Raw genomic sequence first — 20,765 nt, 5'->3', positions numbered from 1 at the left:
AAAATGACGCCCCTGCTCCTAAGTGTCTGTTTGTCTGTCAGCATGTCGGTGATTAGCGATGTCTTTATTTTTCAATTCATAAGTGCAAAATAAATTGTATTTACATATGCCATAATACACAATCAAAGAAGCATAATTTCATTCAGCTAATGAGAAATAAATTGATAAGAAAAACTATGTCAATAGAAACTTAACGTAACATAGAGGATATATAAATGGGTAATGTAGGCTTACATTTTGGGCAACAGAAATAAATAGAAATGAACTATATTGGTAAAGCATTATTTAAGGGGTTACAAAAGGTGAAATGTTAAACAGCATTATAGTGAGTGTCAACACTAACCTCATGCAGCAAACTAGCCAGTGAAGCCAATGCAAACTTCTCTGGCATCGTGAGATGAACTGACATCACATGTATCAGTATCTGTGGGGGACTGGGTATGAAGAGGGGTGGGGGGGTACTGTTTTTTATTTATTACAATGTTAACAAGTGTACGAACAGATCAATGACCTTCCCTTTTTAACATATAAGACAACAGTAACATACATCAAAACAAAATGGACATCAAAACCATTTTCATTCGTTTTTCGTGTTGGTTTTGATGTCCATTTTGTTTTGATGTGTGTTACTGTTGTCTTATATGTTAAAAAGGGAAGGTCATTGATCTGTTTGTACACTTGTTAACATTGTAATATGCTTCTTAATAAACATATTTGAAGTAGAACTTTCTATAAGTAAATCAGGTCCATGTTTCCAAACTAAAAACAAGCACAACATGTCCATCTTGTCACATAGATGTACACTGTGCTGCCTGTGTCAGCTCTCCTCTATGCACCCGTGAGTGTCAGTCAGTCTGTGGAGAAGCTCATGAGGGGTTCTCGCCCCTGTACCCGACCCAGTCCAAGCGGTCCACAGCTACGCTCTCAAAGGCCCTCCTCATCAGCGGGTGCTCCTCCAGGACCTCGTTGAAGCTGTCCACGCTCAGGGAGTAGAGGCGGCAGTACGTGTCAGCCCTCACGCTCGCTGTCCGACGTCCACGGGTCAGCAGGCAGATCTCTTAAGGGAGGAGAGGAAATGTTATTCAGTTTAGCCCATGTACTCGACATATATAATACATGTGATGTTTAAGGTGAATAATATTTCCCAATAAAGTTGTCTGTATTAAACAGTTACATTGATTGTTTCGCAGTGTTGTGGTGCTAGGGTATTAAACAGAATTGGGTAGGGAAGGGGAGTAGCGATATAGAGGAAGATCAAAAAAGGCAAGGATAGGAGAAAAGGGAGAGTGGAAACATGAGTTGAGGACAAAGGAAGAGAGTTGAGAGAAGGGTAAATAAAAGGGAATGAGAAAAGAGGGTGTAAAACAATTACATTGATAGAAGCCACAATCTATTTGCAATATTAAAGCTGATCCACCCCCTGAATTTTTTAGTTATAAAATTAAAACATAAAATATTGGTGGAGAACGCTTTCAAACTACACTCGCAAACAGCTCACCCCCAAAGTAGGCTCCATCGCTAAGCTGTATCTCCTTTTTTCCGCGGGGGAGCACGGTGACGCAGCCATGTTGGACAAAGTACATCTTACGCCCCAGTGTGCCCACCCGTACGATGAAGTCATTAGGCTGAAAGACCTCAAAGCGCAGCTTGGTCAGAATCACTGTTACAAAATGAGGGTCTGTATTGGCAAACAGCGGCATGTTGGCTACCAACCCACGGCAGTTGAAGCTCACAATTTCCTAATGGAGAGAAGAGAGGAATCATTAAGAACAGAATGTCCATACAGTACAGGAGTACGGTAGAGAGTCTGTGACAGTGAAATAGAGCTAGACCACTTCTTATAAATAGTATTTCTGTGTTTGCTCCAACTGTGTTGAAAGGAGAGATGACAAGTATGTAAGGGGAGGGGGAGAGAGAGAGAGGTCATTGAGGTGTAATGGAAGAGACCTCCTTGAGCGGGTCGCTGAGTTCTCCCAGAATGCTGTCTTCGTCAAACATCTTGCCCTGGAAACGAATCTCATAGTACTCATGGATCCTCTGCCTCACATCCGCTGGCAGTTTATGGAATGACATGTACTGCTCCACCTGCTTATACTGAAAACATGGGTTCCAGACAGAGAACATTGTGAGTGGATCTTTTTTTATTTTTTTTTACCTTATCCAGTAAGTCCCGTTTAGGTCAGAAGACCTCTTTTACAAGGGAGACCTGGCCAAGAGGGCAGCAGACTACACATTTCACATAAAATGTATAATTATGTGGTACTGTACTGTGTTGAACAAAGCACAACAATGTTCTATAGTGTATGTTTCTCATCTATTTGTAAAAGTACTTTTTGCCCATGTGAGACAAAGAGCTGGGTACCTTATCCTGATACTGTCGTCGGGAAGCGTCTATTGACTGAACCAGGTTAGCGGCATGGCCCAGAAACATGGCATAGCAGGTGGCGCCCACGATCATACTCATGATTGTCAGCCATACATCCGTCATGCCCTCGGGAGCCTGGGCACCGTATCCTATACACAACATGTGACTCATCGCCATGAACAGGGCATATGAGTACTGTATATGCCATGTCGAATTCTGTGATAGAGAGGGGAGTGAGGAGGTAAGACAGGTAGCAAAGGGGTGTCATATTGAATAGGAATGTATTCAATGTGAAGGATAATTTTAATGCTTTCTTATCTTGCTGATTATCTTGCTGACTATGTAAAGTGACTTTGGGTGTTTTGAAAAGCGCTTAAAATAAAATGTATTATGATCATTTATTTTTTATAAACCACGTGGGCACTACCACCTTCCAGTCCTCACTCACCACCATGTTGTTCTTGGTGACCCAGCACTCTGGTGGGAAGTCCTGCAGCATGGGTACCATGAACTGCATGCAGCCGTCCCAGTGGCACAGCAGCAGCATCATACCAATCAGGTTCACTATACGCACAACAGCACTGGCCAGGTCATAGGTCATGTGGAATATCTGAGAGGGAGAGTTGAAGAGAGGACTTACAACGGCTGTGTCCTAAATGGAACCCTATTCCCTTAAAGGGATACTTTGGGATTTTGGCATCGAGGCCCCTTATCTACTTCACCAGAGTCAGATGAACTCATGGATACCATTTTTATGTCTCTGTGTCCAGTATGAAGGAAGTTAGAGGTAGTTTCGCAAGCCAATGCTAACTAGCGTTAGCGCAATGACTGGAAGTCTATGTGTATCTACTAGCATGCTAGCAGTGTAGGGCAGCCCCCGAAGTGACTCTTCTTATGAACGCTCTATGAAAAATGTTTTATTGTTTTCTCAGGAATTCAGCCTTCTCTGTAATATCTATCTAACCCCCATTCTGTCACACCTCTGAGAAGCAGAGGCTCTGTTGTCTTTACAGGTCTGTAGGTCTGATATCTGATTGGAGGTTAACTTTACAGTAATACTATTGGTCAACAACTCAGATTTTGAATCCAAACAACTCAGATGTTATAAAGAGTCTTCGATTCATTGTCTCTTTCTCTTATGTTCCTGACCAGCGCTTGTGAAATATGAGCTATGGGCCATGGCACAAGCCATGGGTTCTTTATCTCTTTCTCTCTCTGATCATGCTTAGAATAATGCCTTGTAATGCTTGTTAATGCTTTTTAACTTAAGCTTTATGCCTTGTATGTGAATCCATTCATTCTACAAAGTAATTACATAGACTTGTATTTAGAATTCCATTCTCAAACATTTCTTAATTGCCTATTATTGTAACTCAACTATAGTCTCATGCATATTGCTAAATCTTCTTATGGAGTCAGATAATTAACTTAGTTAACATTTTAATTGCATAGTCTTATTACAAGTCGCATGTGAGGTGTATATATGCATATATGATCATTATTACCCCACTACAGCAGATACCCATAGACAGTCATTGTGCTAACGCTAGTTAGCATTGGCTCGCGAAACTACCTGTCACGACTTCCTCCGAAGCTGCCACCTCTCCTTGTTCGGGCAGGCTTCGGCGTTCGTCGTCACCGGCCTTCTAGCCACTGCCGCACCTCATCTCATCATTCCATTTTTTTGTCTTGTTTATTACACACACCTGGTTCATATCCCCTCATCAGTACCTGTATAAGTGTTCCCTATGCCCCCTTGTCTTAGTGAGTGATTGTTTATTGTGGAGGATAGTGAAGCTCGGTTGAGCTCCTTGTAATTTGATTCGCTGGGATATTTCCCCGTGTGCCTTGTATTTCCAGTGCACCTGTTTTGCGCACTGGAGTGTTTTTGACGCATGACAGCGTAACTCTGTGGTTGTGGAATAAAACCAGTTATTCTGTGATTTACCCTCCTGCGCCTGACTCCTTTGACATCACCTCATCACACTACGTCTAACTTCCTTCATACTGGACACAGAGACATACAAATTGTATCCAGGAGTTCATCTGACTGGGGATGTATCCCTTTATAGTGCTTTAATAGTCAATACTTTTGACCAGGTCCCATAGGGCTCTGGTCAAAAGTAGTGCATTTTAAATGGAATAGGGTGCCAATATTTATGTGGTTTGTTTAATGCCAATGGAGAGGTATGGCTATTGGCTAGATTTCTAGACAGTATGAGTATGAGAGAGTGTTTGAATGAGTGATTTTACAATGTGAGTACACAGCGTTTACGTATGTAGCCTTATCCTATATGAAATGTGCTTACAGTCCACTAACCACACTAAAACTCTGCTGTTTTCCTCACCTCCTCCCACTGATGGATGTAGCGGATGAAGCGGGACAGTCTCAGGAGGCGCAGCAGGCTGAGGATCTTGGTGAAGCGGACGATACGGAGGGCGCGGGCCGTGCGGTACACGTCTGAAGCCTCCATCTGGGCTTCCAGGTCCACTATCAGGAAGATGTAGTCCATGGGGATGGAGGAGATGAAGTCCACCAGGAACCAAGTCTTCAGGTAGCGCATACGTATCACCTATGATTGAATGATTGATTGACTGATTGATTTGATCTTCATCAAATCGTTGAATCAAACTGTAATTACAGTTGAAGTCGGAATTTACATACACTTAGGTTGGAGTCATTCAAACTTGTTTTTCAACCACTCTACACATTTCTTGTTAACAAACTATAGTTTTGCCAAGTCGGTTAGGACATCTACTTTGTGCATGACACAAGTAATTTTTCCAACAATTGTTTACAGACAGATTATTTCACTTATAATTCACTGTATAACAATTCCAGTGGGTCAGAAGTTTACATACACTAAGTTGACTGTGCCTTTAAACAGCTTGGAAAATTCCAGAAAATGATGTCATGGCTTTAGAAGCTTCTGATAGGCTAATTGACATCATTTGAGTCAATTGGAGGTGTACCTGAGGATGTATTTCAAGGCCTACCTTCAAACTCAGTGCCTCTTTGCTTGACATCATGGAAAAATCAAAAGAAATCAGCCAAGACCTGATGTGTATTTTTTAATGAATTAGGAGATAGAACTGGGTTAATCACGAACATTGAGTTAGAATTATTTGTTACTGGGTCAGGAATTTAATTGGGGCATTTCACTGTGTGTGTGGGGGAGTAGAGAGGAAATCTGCCCTAGGGTCAAATTGCTTGCTCTTACTTCAATCCATGGCTATCTTATCTGATGAGAGACTGAAACTAGCTTGTGGCCTTTTGTCTCTCTCTTCAAACACCATGAAGGGAGCGGCACCAGGGTCTCCTTGGTATCTTCTTGATTGATTACAACATGATGGGGTGAGGTTTGTGTATGTTAGGGCCCTTGTCATGTTTAAACTAAACATGAGTGTGTGTGCGAGACAGGGGAGTGAGTGATTGGTTGGAGTATTATGTGCATAATAAAAGTCGAGTTTAGCCGCCCTCAGAGACAAAGGAAGTGGGCGTGGAGTGATAAAGAGTGGGAAACTGAAGAGGGAGGGATTTAGAGCTAGAAGAGTTGGGGATGATGGTATATAATGTGACGTGAGAGAGAGAGAACGGGGTGCCACTCTGCAGACTGGTATCGACTTTGTTGAAACTTTAATAAAGTAATTTCTTGATGCAACAAAAACTCTGTAAGACCTTATTTGTAATAAAGTATAGTGGTTATTTTCCACAACAGACCTCAGAAAATAAATTGTAGACCTCCACAAGTCTGGTTCATCCCTGGGAGCAATTTCCAAACGCCTGAAGGTACCACGTTCATCTGTACAAACAATAGTACGCAAGTATAAACACCATGGGACCACGCAGCCGTCATACCGCTCAGGAAGGAGACGCGTTCTGTCTCCTAGAGATGAATGTACTTTAGTGCGAAAAGTGCAACTCAATCCCAGAACAACAGCAAAGGACCTTGTGAAGATGCTGGAGGAAACAGGTACAAAAGTATCTATATCCACAGTAAAACGAGTCCTATATCGACATAACCTGAAAGGCTGCTCAGCAAGGAAGAAACCACTGCTCCAAAACTGCCATAAAAAAGCCAGACTACGGTTTGCAACTGCACATGGGGACAAAGATCGTACTTTTTGGAGAAATGTCCTCTGGTCTGATGAAACAAAAATAGAACTGTTTGGCCATAATGACCATCGTTATGTTTGGAGGAAAAAGGGGAATGCTTGCAAGCCAAAGAACACCATCCCAACCGTGAAGCACGGGGGTGGCAGTATCATGCTGTGGGGGTGCTTTGCTGCAGGAGGGACTGGTGCACTTCACAAAATAGATGGCATCATGAGGAAGGAAAATTATGTGGATATATTGAAGCAACATCTCAAGACATCAGTCAGGAAGTTAAAGCTTGGTCGCAAATGGGTCTTCCAAATGGACAATGACCCCAAGCATACTTCCAAAGTTATGGCAAAATGGCTTAAGGACAACAAAGTCAAGGTATTGGAGTGGCCATCACAAAGCCCTGACCTCAATCCTATAGAACATTTGCGGGCAGAACTGAAAAAGTGTGTGCGAGCAAGGAGGCCTACAAACCTGACTCAGTTATACCAGCTCTGTCAGGAGGAATGGGCCAAAATGCACCCAACTTATTGTGGGAAGATTGTAGAAGGCTACCCGAAACGTTTGACCCAAATTAAACAATTTAAAGGCAATGCTACCAAATACTAATTGAGTGTATGTAAACTTCTGACCCACTGGGAATGTGATGAAATAAATAAAAGCTGAAATAAATAATTCTCTCTACTATTATTCTGACATTACACATTCTTAAAATAAAGTGGTGATCCTAACTGACCTAAGACAGGGAATTTTTACTACGATTAAATGTCATGAATTGTGAAAAACTGAGTTTAAATGTATTTGGCTAAGGTGTATGTAAACTTCCGACTTATAATAATAATAATATGCCATTTAGCAGACGCTTTTATCCAAAGCGACTTACAGTCATGCGTGCATACATTTTTGTGTATGGGTGGTCCCGGGGATCGAACCCACTACCTTGGCGTTTCAAGCGCCGTGCTCTACCAGCTGAGCTACAGAGGACCACGAGGACTTCAACTGTATATAGCACTTTTCGCACAATAAAATGCACCAGTGCAAAGGGCTTCACCTAGCTACAGAATTATTATTTTTTAAATACAAAAACATAATACATTTCTAGACTAAGTGTAAATAAATAGTAGTAAAATAACAGTAAACCTGAGAGCCTAAGCTAATGCAGCAAAGCCCATCACTAGCGGTAACGCTCCCGGACAGTCACATATACTCCCCACCGGAGACTGGGGTTCAATCCCTGTGTCCACCCTTGACTACTGCTCTCCGATTTGCCAATATCCCGCTCTGTTTCCAGCTGTCTTGAAAATGTGTAAAATGTAACCTTGGGATCCAGGATGATCTGGTCGTCTCCCTCTAGGACGCCCGTGCGGAAGTTGAGGACCAGGTCGACCAGGAAGCAGGTGTCAGAGATGACGTTGAAGGAGATCCAGGGTAAAGTTTTCTGGTCTTCGAAGAAGGTGATACCCCAGGGGAGGATGACCAGGTTGCACATCATCAGGAGTAGCATCACAATGTCCCAATAGAACCTGGATAGGACGGGGGGGTTGAGGTCACAGAGTTGTCAAGGGCACAAACAGATCTGGGACCAGGCTGAGCGAGAAGTCCATTGTTACCGAATTCTTGTATTTTCACATCAGATGAAAGTATTGTGTTTCCACAGTATGTAAAGTTACAGTAAGTCAAACTTCAGGGTCCAGAATAGTGAAATTGTATATCTACTGTATGACATCAGCATTTCCAAATGCTCCTGTAACTGGCAGACACTTGTTGCCACTCAATATAGATATGTTGAGTGAAATTTGTACTCAAGTGACAGGAGTACCCCTTGACATAATAGTGTCACAAAGATAAAGGCCAAGCAATCCCATCCACTCAGAACAGAGTGATAGATGTCCAATGACCCGTTTCTGAGTGCTACTGAGCCTAACACAGATAAGAAAGCCACTCATTACAAATGTACATCACACCAAGTAGGCCTGCAATATCCTCAGCAAACTTCCATGAAGAGAAACAGCAGGGTCTGCTACAATACAATATACTGTACATCCAGATTACTTTCCTTTGGTTTATTAATGCACTGTTTAGATAGTACACTAAAGCTGGGAACACTCAGTCCAAGACTTCTACAATACATACAGTGGTGACCGCTTGTTACATAAGGTCTCATTGTCCCATGTCTTGGTTTATAATGTGCACTTGGTTTGTCAGTTTTTCCAAAGCGGTGTCAGTCACTCAGGGGGATCTCTTTGCCAGTGAATGCTTGCGTCCAAAATGGCACCCTATTCCTATAGTGCACTACTTCTGACCAGCAAACCGGCAAATGTAGTGCAATATAAAGGGAATAGAGTGCCATTTGGGCTGCAATCAGGGGTGAAAGTAGATTTAATTTCATCCCAGTACGGGACCTCCTATGTGTGCACAGCCCTGCGCGTGCACAAATTTTTTTGGGCCTAATAGCAGTGTTGGGGAAGTTACTTTGAAAATATACGACTTTGAAAAGCTAGCAATTGCATCAACTGGAAGAAGTTAAGCTACACTAAAGCTACCCTTAAGTTAAATATAGCTTTCTTAACTAAAGTTACTTTGAAAAAGTTATTCACACATCCAAACTACTTAGTGAAAAATTATCATATGTAAATCTGAAATGTCATAGACTACAAATTGCAATAACAGATCACTTTGGGGTCATATTTTAAAGGTAGACTCATCGATATGACGTAGATGGAGAAAGTTAACAGTATAGTCGGTCAATTTATGCAATAACTAAGAGTGTTGAAGCGCGAGGCTCAACTTCGCCACTGTTTTGGTGCCCTGGCTACCATGCTGTGAACTGTGTGAGAGCAAAGTCTTGCATCTCGCTCATCTCAATATCTGCGGTGCTACTCGTGACAACGTCATTTCATTGAGTCTACCTTTAACTGAATGTGTTATTTAGCCTATTAAACACAAAAACTATGTTTCAAGTGAGAATTAGGCAGGTCTGATGTTGACAAAGAAAGGAAATTATTGCCTACTTCAACCATATTTTATTTTTGCAGAGAAGGTAATGTGTAGTTCCAGTAGTTAGCTACACTGCTACATGGCAAAAAAAAGTAATTAACTACTGAAAACACCACCTAGATTTGAATTTAGTTCAACTACCACCAAGCTACTGCAAAATGTAGTTAAATACTTGTTGAACTACATGTATTTCACTACTCCCCAACACTGCCTAATATTAAAGACATGTCATTTAACTGTAAAAATGCATGACCTTTTTAATGGTGCATGAACACAACGAGGCATGATGTTTTCATGCGCACGTTCGATCCACTCTAAAATAATTCCAGCATCTAAGACAGTGCACTGTGCACCCGCCATTTGTTGAATAGAAAGAGACGCCTATTAAAACACCAAAAAGTGTAATGACATTCGGCGATTGGCACACTTGTAGCCTGAATTGCTTGATGGATCCACTGCTGTTCGCGCATGTCTCGGTCCAGTATATTTCTGCCTTCGCAAAATGTTAGAGTTCACGTTAAACCACACTGCGTTTTAGAGTGTAAACCACCCGTTTTCAAATCCATTTGCTAATTTATCATGCGGCTGGCAGGTGGTAATGATAAATTATGGAGAATAGTCTACAATTTTCTTGCCATATTTGTTTTAATAATTGAAATAGGCTCATGTTTTACCGGTGCGTAACGCCGTACCGACACTATTTATTTTGCCAGTACTCCGTACCAGACCATACCAGCTGACTATCAACAAGCTTTTGTTTAAATTACAACAAATGTCTGGTTGACTGTTGACTCCTGAACCCTATGAGAAAACAACCCTCCTCTTAAGCCAATCAGACCACAGAGCTAGGATGTATTGAATTACTCCTTTTCTCTAGTACCTTTCCCTCCGTGTGAATGCCCTTTGCTCTCCAAAGAGCTACAGTGCCTTCAGAAAGTATTCATACACCTTGACTTTTTGTTGTGTTACAGCCTGAATTCAAAATGGATAAAATGTCCACACCCATCTACACTATACCCCATAATGACAAAGTGAAAACATGTTTTTAGAAATTGTAGCAAATGTATTGAAAATGAAATACAGAAATATCTCATTTACATAAGTATTCACACCTCTGAGTCAATACATGTTAGAATCCCCTTTGGCAGTGATTACAGATGTGAGTCTTTCTGGGTAAGTCTCTAAGAGCTTTTCACACCTGTATTGTACAATATTTGCACAATATTCTTTTAAAAATTCTTTAAGCTCTGTCAAGTTAGTTGTTGATCATTGCTAGACAGCCATTTTCAAGTCTTGCCATAGATTTTCAAGCCAATTTAAATCAAAACTGTAACTAGGCCACAGTGTATATTTATAATATAATATGCCATTTCGCAGACGCTTTTATCCAAAGCGACTTACAGTCATGCGTGCATACATTTTTTTTTTTGTGTATGGGTGGTCCCGGGGATCGAACCCACTACCTTGGCGTTACAAGCGCCGTGCTCTACCAGTTGAGCTACAGAGGACCACAGTGTCTGTTGGAAGCAGACTGAACCAGATTTTCCTCTAGGATTTTGCCTGTGTCTATTCCATTTCTTTGTATCCTAAAAACTCCCTAGTCCTTGCCGATGACAAGCATACCCATAACATGATGTAGCCACCACCATGCTTAAAAATATGAAAGTGTTACTCAGTGATGTGTGGTGTTGGATTTGCCCCAAACATAACGCTTTGTATTCAGGACATAAAGTTCATTTCTTAGCCACATTTTTTTGCAGTTTTACTTTAGTGCCTTATTGCAAACAGGATGCATGTTTTGGAATATTTTTTATTCTGTACAGGCTTCCTTATTTTACTCTGTCATTTAAGTTGGAGTAACTACAATGTTGATCCATCCTCAGTTTTTTCCTATCACAGCCATTAAACTCTGTAACTGTTTTAAAGTCACCATTGGCCTCATGGTGAAATCCCTGAGCGGTTTCCTTCCTCTACAGCAACTGAGTTAGGAAGGACGCCTGTATCTTAGTAGTGACTGGGTGTAATTAATATCTTCACCATGCTCAAAGGGATATTCAATGTCTGTTTATTTTCTTTTTTACCCATCTACCAATAGGTGCCCTTCTTTGCGAGGCATTGGAAAACCTCCCTGCTCTTTGTGGTTGAATCTTTGTTTGAAATTCACTGCTCGACTGAGGGACCTTACAGATAATTTGATGTGTGGGGTACAGAGATGAGGTAATTCAAAAATCATGTTAAACACTATTATTGCACACAGTCCATGTCCATGCAATTTATTGTGTGGCTTGTTAAGCAAATTTTTACTCCCGAATGTATTTAGGCTTGCCATAACAAAGGGGTTGAATACTTATTGACTCAAGACATTTCAGCTTTTCATTTTAATTAATTTGTAAAAATGTCTAAAAACATAATTCCACTTTGACATTATGGAGTATTGTGTGTAGGCCAGTGACACAAAATCTCAATTTCATCAATTTAAAATTCAGGCTGTAACACAACAAAATATGGAAAAAGTCAAGGGGTGTGAATACTTTCTGAAGTCACTATACTTTAAGTCAAGTAAGTCTCTCCCTGTAGTGCCCCGGCCTCCGTTCCTCTGTCTACGTGTTTTACCTGCACTCATGTAATGGCAGATTAGAAGTAGCTGTTTGTAGTTGTACTGTAAGTACATAACAAGTGTGTACATTCTCACGTGCCCTTATTACTTATTACTTACTCTATAAATGTATGTGAGCAGATGTGTACATTCAAGTTTCAGAACAGTATTGCCTTTTTAGTTCGATTACATTGGTAAAGCAATCAATTGGATGTATAGGTGTATGTTTTCAAAACCCACCCCCATTAAAGTGAAGGTTGAACGTGAGGTTGAAGAGGGCAGAGGGCAGACCTACAGTAATGTTCCTCTCATCTGTCTCAGTGTTTATGACATAATACAGGGCAAGATTGGAATGATGGGGATTCTTCTTGTTGGCAATAATCCCTCAGCATGGATTTAACTCACTGTCTAGTAGTGTTGTGCACATGTGGAAAATTGATGTTTATTTATAGACATTAAAGCCACTGCCACAGCCAGATTGACTGGCTTTATTATACAGTATGTTCCATGATAAGTATTTGGATAAAAGTCTTAAAAGCTGAACACGCTTCAATTGAAAACGATACATATTCTTGAATTGATGTCACGGTTTCGGCCGAGGCTGCTCCAATTGATTGCAATTTTTTGGGGAGTTTGGATTAGCACATGCATGGGGTTTAAAGATTTTCCTTTAGGGTTAGGGTTACAGACAGGGCAAGACACAAAGATACGCAGGGTTCTGTTCTAATCCAGATGATCTCACTCAATATACTGTATCGCTAATCAAATGCTTTCATCTTCTTATCGTCACTGCGGATTATACCCTCTAGCATCCGTCTAGTTACTGTACACTTGGGGCCGGTTTCCCGGACAGAAGTCAAGCCTACTCCTGGACTAAAAAGCATTTTCAATGGAGATTCTCCATTGTAACTAGTTTGAGGTAGGCCTAAGTAATAAATACTTTTTGAGTTGCTACTCTATGTTTTGTAGATATGCTATGTTTTGAGGTTATGGACAAGAAACAGCATGTTATCATGGGTGCTTCTATCTAATCTGAACCAACATTTTATCATGGATGATTGTAATCTGAACTGGATTATTAATCTGAGCCATTGAATAATCTGATTGGCCTCCCCCATTGGACTTGCCACTCAGTCTAGGCCTCTTTCTATTTCTCCAATCCTCTGTGCTCGTTATGTACTGTATCCCTTTTCCACTCCCACTCCTCTGAGTTACCTGAAGTCACTGTAGGGGTGGATGATCCACACTCCAAAAGATTTGACCCTGGCCTGCTCCGCCGCCACGCCCTTGTGACTGCCAAACATGCGCAGGGAAAACTTGTTGACCCCAGGCTGCAGCAGCGCCCCAAACTGTCTCTGAAAGTAGGTGGACTGGTCCACATGGTCATTCTCCTCCGTCTCTGAGCCCTGAGGAGCAGTGATGACTTCTGCTCCTTTGGAGAAGGTGGTAGTGGCGGTGGTGGTTGTGTCAGGTTCCGCTGACACCCACAGTTGGCCCTTGGTGTCTGCTGTGTTGCTGTGATGGTCATTGTATTGGGAGTTGACAATCGAATGAAGTCTCTTACTGATGTCGCTCCCTAGATCTTCCTTTTGGGAGGACTGGGAGGATGAGCGCCATGTGGCGAAGGCGCAGAAGCTGCCTCTGGTGCTGCCTCGGTGCCTGGACTCCCCATTGCTGGCAGGGCCCTCCCCCACACATGTCTGTCCATCAATACTTCTAGTAGGACTAGTATCCATCTTTACACCATGTAGGTTACCTTAATCAGCACCTGCATGGCAGAGTTATCAGGAGTACAGTCTCTTTCTTCCAATAGAAAACAATGAAATTAGATTTCTTTATATATATGTTTTTCAGATCTTGCTTAAAGGCACAAAACAGTGCCAGTAAAAATAGGTGATTAATGTTCAAAAGAAAACTTTGAATCAACAATATGTATTTGCATAACAATCTCAAAATATGAAAACCTTTCCATACACTTTAGTGTCCTCCACTGGATAAATGTCCCCCGAGAGAATTCATCCATAAATTCCAACATGGCTAGAATAGGTAGCCTAGTTCATCAAAGAAAAGTTGCAACGTTCCTCTACAAGTACTTTCTCTTTAGTTTTTCTATTACAACTAGTATAAAAACAACAACAAATACCCCTTGTTCAGTGCAAGCGACGGTTCTTCTAAGTGCTTCTTGATAAGCACTGCTGGTACGCACATAAATAGCCTGAACAAAGGGTCTCAGTGTAATCGGATTGTTGTCATGACGGCGGAGTTCTTGTCACCTCTCTCATCCTGCTACTACGGAATGTCCCGCTCCTTCTAGAGACAGAGACGCGCCAGTTGCGAAAGCGCAGGTGTCAGATGGCACAGATACCTGTTGCTGCAGGGGGACAACACCAAAATAGCACGAGGAGATGGAGATCTTAGAGGGGAAATCTCCTTAAATGTAAAAAGAAAGTACTGCTGTGGTGCAGTCGAGGTAGGAAGAAAACAGAGAAAGACACTCACGCACACTGACACAGATTATGTAGCCTACTACTGCCAGTTAGGCGTAATATTTGGCTGTATATTGTATGAAATCTACTAGACATGTATACAGTGCTTTTTACTAAACACAAGTCATCATGTATTACACAGACAGTCCCCGAATGTACCTTTATTGTATATTAATTGTTTTATCAATGTTTATTACCCCCCCCCCTCCCTCCTATAGTTCACATTAAGACCATAAAATGTCACCAAATTATTTCCCTGGCTGCCGCTGCTCTTGCTCAACAGATCCTCTGTGTCATCACAACTTTTGGAGACATTTCAACAAAACGATTTTGTGGTAAATTGATCAATTAAAAAAGAAAAGTAGATCTATTCAAATTAAGTTAGATCTATAATAGTTTTTTTATATATATATATATTCAAGTAGGAAAGCCTGAAATAATCCATTTGTTTAGAGAGAAAAATGCAGATTTATTTTTGAGTAAAGTAGTAATATGTTGGATGAGTGTGTTGGGGGGCAACTCACCCCCCTACTAGGGGGTAACTACTACTATAAGGCATTTATAAGGCTTTTAAAAACCATTTGCTCATGTTGGTGAAACCATAATATGGAGAGGAAGTACAAAACCAACGACGCTAGACGGAGAGGAATTTGCTTAAGCAAAAGGCAGTTTATTAAACACAGAGATAGCTGGTACTGCTCAAGCTACATGCATGGGATCCTGCTAATTAACATGCATGGACCTAATCATATGCCACGCTAATAGTGTCAGCTGAGAAGGATGGATAAACAGAGTTTTCAGCATTACTTTATACAATGCAACATAATGAAAGGGGTCCTTCTTCTAGTCCCTTGATTGGTTCCCGAGGCGTAGGAGGCGGGTCTGCTCTGTCCAGAGCAGAAGCCCCATTGGTGCACGGCAGAGTCCTCTGCCCTTGGCACCCGACCAGTAGAAAGAAGTGCAGTTTGTGTGTGTGCGTCCACAGAGCAAAGAACTCGTGAGGCATGAGAATGAGTGTGCGTCCACATTGAGATGTGTGTGTGAATGTGTGTATGTCTCAAGGGAAAACTCGTGGGGAGCAACCAGTGATTGTGGCCTGTGGCGTGGGTGTTGTCCTTGACAAGATATGGTCCTCTGTCCATTGTTCTTGCATAGGAACAGCATTGATTGAAAACAAGCTCCTAACACAAAATGGGTCATGCACAACATTTTAGTCAGACCAAGCTATAACATTTTATATTTACTACGACAAATCCCCCTCTTCACGTCTTCTAGACGTGATCCATTAATTATGTTGGCATTAAGCATAGTTGAATCAGTCTTAAGAGAAAAACAATAATGCAGGAAAGAAAACAAAACTAGCATACTAATTATATGGCCAGTTAATTAAACAATGTTAGTCCCCCTCTAGTGCATGATTAAATACATCAAAGCTGTTGTTCAAATTCTATTTCATCTTCATTTTGGTGTCAAATTTTGGTTTTGGCTGCTCAAATCAGCTCTGACTTCTGTCAGTGTTCTAGAAGGAGTGGGGGCTAGTGTGCAATGAGTTAGATGGTGCCAGGGTGCGCCTAATTTACCTCTGACCTGGACTGAGTGTGAAGTAACCTCCTTCACTTCGTACGGTCCAGTCCACCTGGGTTCCAGCCACTTTCTCTTGTGGACTTTTACCCTCACCCAGTCTCCCACTTTTACCTTCAGTGTCAGCGTACTTCCCGACAGCTCCCCCTCTTGGGCCTTCTGCACCTGAGAAGAGAGTGCTGCAGAAAATTCCGTCAATTTCATCACATAATCAGTCATTTCTATCTGTTGTACATCAAGGGAGGGCATATGACCTCCCTCCCTTGGTGGACCTATGTTAATTTTGTTCCTGGACAAACCTTTGTTATTTTAGCTTAAAATGTTTGGTTGGGACTGTGGATGTTACTGAACCGAATCTGTGCATGATTCCGAATCTTACCTCCACCTTTTTTAGGTGTTTGTTGCTAAAATGTGTGGTTGTCAGATCTTATCTGCCTTGGTATACCATATCTGGGTATTAACTTAGTTTGTAGCCACTTAATGACTGACCTATCATCCTCTAATTCTGTAGTTTTCTGTAGGAATTTCCTCTACCCATTTTGAAAACCTGTCTACAGTTTCTGTCATGTGAGGGTGCCACCAGATGTGTGAAACCTTTTGGAGGGTTTTAAACTTCCCCTCATGTGTGGGCCCGTTGGCCTCACTCAACAGAGTTCTGGGCAGAGTCTAGCTGGTGTATATCTTCCATCATGGCACCTCCAGAGTTTTGTCTTGTCCTCTGCCGCCCCCTCCTGGGCCCAGACTGAGTGTTCATAGGGTCCTGCTGAGCTCTGTAACTGTGCTATATCGCCTTGGTTGAGTTCAATCTGTGATGTCGGTGGTAGTAGTATTGGATGAGGATCACGCCTTCGGGCACCTGGAGTTCAGACAGGTGGGTCTATGGTTGTTGTGGGGGTCCTCCCCTTCCTCTACCTCTCCATTGTGGTGTACCTCTGCCTCTTCCCCTCCCTGGGGGTTGATGGTTAGATTTCTGCAGATCCCAACAATCACGCTTGAAATGTCCAGTTCTTCCACAATGGTAGCACAGGTAGTTCCCTCTTCTAGGAGGACCCGGTGGAGTGCCCCGCTGAGGCCATGGTTGTGGTTGTGTGCCAAAAGTCATGGTGCCTTTTAGGCTGTATAGTGAGGTGGGGCCAGGAGTGGTGCTGGTGTCTGTGGCGACTGTAGGAGACCCTTTCACACACATTGTGTCAGATTTTTTTAGGTTGCACCCTCCTACTCTCCTCTATTTCCCATGTCCCTACTCTCAACTCTCCCTCTGCTCTCTCTCTCATTCGTTGTTCTAGGCATTCATTAAATTTGGGTATGGTTATGTTTGGTCCTGCCATCTTGCTTTCTCTATCTTTATACACTTATCCCGTCCCTGGTGTTTTATTTCCAAGGATGTATTATCGGTATCAATACAAACTTATCTCATGTACGACACCCTCGTATATAAAGAGGCTGATTGTTTTTATATTATGTGTAATGCAATCATTATCATAAAAATCAGAATTCCAGTCACATATACCAATGCAGTAATCTCTACACACAGCACACACTACGCCTTAGTTATCTCACGCTTGTTCTAGAATCATGCACAAATTCAATATCAGTCTCCCCAGTCCCCGGTTCCTGAAACCCTAGGTCAAATTCACTCAATTCCACAGATTGGTGTTCAGTCTCATAAGTCTCACTATAACTTCCCATCATTCATTACACGTTATAATACATCAAAACACACAGCCAAAAATTACACGTTATAATACATGAAAACACACAGCCAGAAGCCAATTGGAATTACAATGCTGAATGTATTCAGGCTATCAAGAGTCCTAAAACACATTCTCAGTTCGACTACCACCCTTCACACGTCCTTTTGTAAGGACCAATTTAACATGTGAAGTCGGAGAAGCAACTTGAATTTAGATTACCAGAGCGTCCTAAAACATAGTCTCAGTTCGACTGCACCCTTCACACAACCTTAAAAGGCACCTTTATTATGTGAAGTCACAGCAGCAACTGGATCCCTATCAAGGGAATTTTTATTATTTTTTTAAAATTTTTTTTTGACAACTCAATCACTAGGAAAGACTAAGTCTCAGCTTAATTGTACTTTTCACACAACCATTTGAAATGTGAAATCACAAAGATAACTGTCATCCCCGGGAATTTAGTACCTCTGGTCAATTTCGGTGATTCTCCCCCACCTAATGTCTAGAACTCTGCCACAGTTTTGACTTCAACCTCCTCGCAACCTATAGGGTAGGACCTCCCCTAATAGGATTTATGCAAAAAGTCTCAGTTCAACCTGGGTCCCTTTAGGAATCTAGTTGTGGGTCAAATCTTATCCACATACTGTGTTAAATCGCAATTTAACCCATAAGATACAACCATCAGTATTCAGTGTTCACAGTACCAGATATCTCATTTATGCCTTAATTCATTTAGGATGGAAATTTTTTAACAAGTATTCATACTCACGCTCAGTACTTCTGATCAAAATTTGGTATTGGTCTATAATACAATATGCAAGATTTCGTTTTAACAGGCTCTGCATACCTTTTTAGAAGAGCGCTCTGATCAGGTTCCTGAGGCAAGACGAATAGTTGATGTCTCCTGGATTTCAGGTCACTCTTCCGTCTGTTTTTAGATCGATGATTTGCCTTTTCCTCTCGCACCAACTTTTAGATCGAATTAAACCATCCTCTGCTACCATTTTGTTGGTGAAACCATAATATGGAGAGGAAGTACAAAACCAACGACGCTAGACGGAGAGGAATTTGCTTAAGCAAAAGGCAGTTTATTAAACACAGAGATAGCTGGTACTGCTCAAGCTACATGCATGGGATCCTGCTAATTAACATGCATGGACCTAATCATATGCCACGCTAATAGTGTCAGCTGAGAAGGATGGATAAACAGAGTTTTCAGCATTACTTTATACAATGCAACATAATGAAAGGGGTCCTTCTTCTAGTCCCTTGATTGGTTCCCGAGGCGTAGGAGGCAGGTCTGCTCTGTCCAGAGCAGAAGCCCCATTGGTGCACGGCAGAGTCCTCTGCCCTTGGCACCCGACCAGTAGAAAGAAGTGCAGTTTGTGTGTGTGCGTCCACAGAGCAAAGAACTCGTGAGGCATGAGAATGAGTGTGCGTCCACATTGAGATGTGTGTGTGAATGTGTGTATGTCTCAAGGGAAAACTCGTGGGGAGCAACCAGTGATTGTGGCCTGTGGCGTGGGTGTTGTCCTTGACAAGATATGGTCCTCTGTCCATTGTTCTTGCATAGGAACAGCATTGATTGAAAACAAGCTCCTAACACAAAATGGGTCATGCACAACATTTTAGTCAGACCAAGCTATAACATTTTATATTTACTACGACACTCACCATTTATTAATCATTACTCCCACATTTGTAAATGTTAGTAAGCTAGTTATTCACATGTGTGTATATACAGTGGAGAAAAAAAGTATTTAGTCAGCCACCAATTGTGCAAGTTCTCCCACTTAAAAAGATGAGAGAGGCCTGTAATTTTCATCATAGGTACACGTCAACTATGACAGACAAACTGAGAGAAAAAAATCCAGAAAATCACATTGTAGGATTTTTAATGAATTTATTTGCAAATTATGGTGGAAAATAAGTATTTGGTCACCTACAAACAAGCAAGATTTCTGGCTCTCACAGACCTGTAACTTCTTCTTTAAGAGGCTCCTCTGTCCTCCACTCGTTACCTGTATTAATGGCACCTGTTTGAACTTGTTATCAGTATAAAAGACACCTGTCCACAACCTCAAACAGTCACACTCCAAACTCCACTATGGCCAAGACCAAAGAGCTGTCAAAGGACACCAGAAACAAAATTGTAGACCTGCACCAGGCTGGGAAGACTGAATCTGCAATAGGTAAGCAGCTTGGTTTGAAGAAATCAACTGTGGGAGCAATTATTAGGAAATGGAAGACATACAAGACCACTGATAATCTCCCTCAATCTGGGGCTCCACGCAAGATCTCACCCCGTGGGGTCAAAATGATCACAAGAACGGTGAGCAAAAATCCCAGAACCACACGGGGGGACCTAGTGAATGACCTGCAGAGAGCTGGGACCAAAGTAACAAAGCCTACCATCAGTAACACACTACGCCGCCAGGGACTCAAATCCTGCAGTGCCAGACGTGTCCCCCTGCTTAAGCCAGTACATGTCCAGGCCCGTCTGAAGTTTGCTAGAGTGCATTTGGATGATCCAGAAGAGTATTGGGAGAATGTCATATGGTCAGATGAAACCAAAATATAACTTTTTGGTAAAAACTCAACTCGTCGTGTTTGGAGGACAAAGAATGCTGAGTTGCATCCAAAGAACACCATACCTACTGTGAAGCATGGGGTGGAAACATCATGCTTTGGGGCTGTTTTTCTGCAAAGGGACCAGGACGACTGATCCGTGTAAAGGAAAGAATGAATGGGGCCATGTATCGTGAGATTTTGAGTGAAAACCTCCTTCCATCAGCAAGGGCATTGAAGATGAAACGTGGCTGGGTCTTTCAGCATGACAATGATCCCAAACACACCGCCCGGGCAACGAAGGAGTGGCTTCGTAAGAAGCATTTCAAGGTCCTGGAGTGGCCTAGCCAGTCTCCAGATCTCAACCCCATAG

The 20,765-nt window shown here is 42.0% G+C and overlaps 1 protein-coding gene across 1 annotated transcript; it reads right to left on the bottom strand.

The window, feature by feature from the left end:
• Positions 1-866: 866 nt before the first annotated feature.
• hcn3 (hyperpolarization activated cyclic nucleotide-gated potassium channel 3) lies at positions 867-13,430 on the bottom strand (the record flags this gene model as incomplete). The annotated part of the gene is made up of 8 exons (XM_084165790.1): positions 13,279-13,430; positions 7,789-7,993; positions 4,714-4,938; positions 2,814-2,975; positions 2,363-2,581; positions 1,948-2,094; positions 1,499-1,739; positions 867-1,057 (listed from the first exon to the last, which is right to left on the bottom strand). The coding sequence occupies exons 1-8, from the start codon at positions 13,365-13,367 to the stop codon at positions 867-869; spliced, it is 1,479 nt and encodes a 492-aa protein (XP_084021916.1). The 5' UTR covers positions 13,368-13,430.
• Positions 13,431-20,765: the final 7,335 nt, after the last annotated feature.

This window comes from Coregonus lavaretus (genome assembly GCF_964263955.1).
Source record: "Coregonus lavaretus genome assembly, chromosome: 7".
Taxonomy (NCBI): domain Eukaryota; kingdom Metazoa; phylum Chordata; class Actinopteri; order Salmoniformes; family Salmonidae; genus Coregonus; species Coregonus lavaretus.
This window is presented reverse-complemented; position numbering and strand designations above follow the sequence as displayed.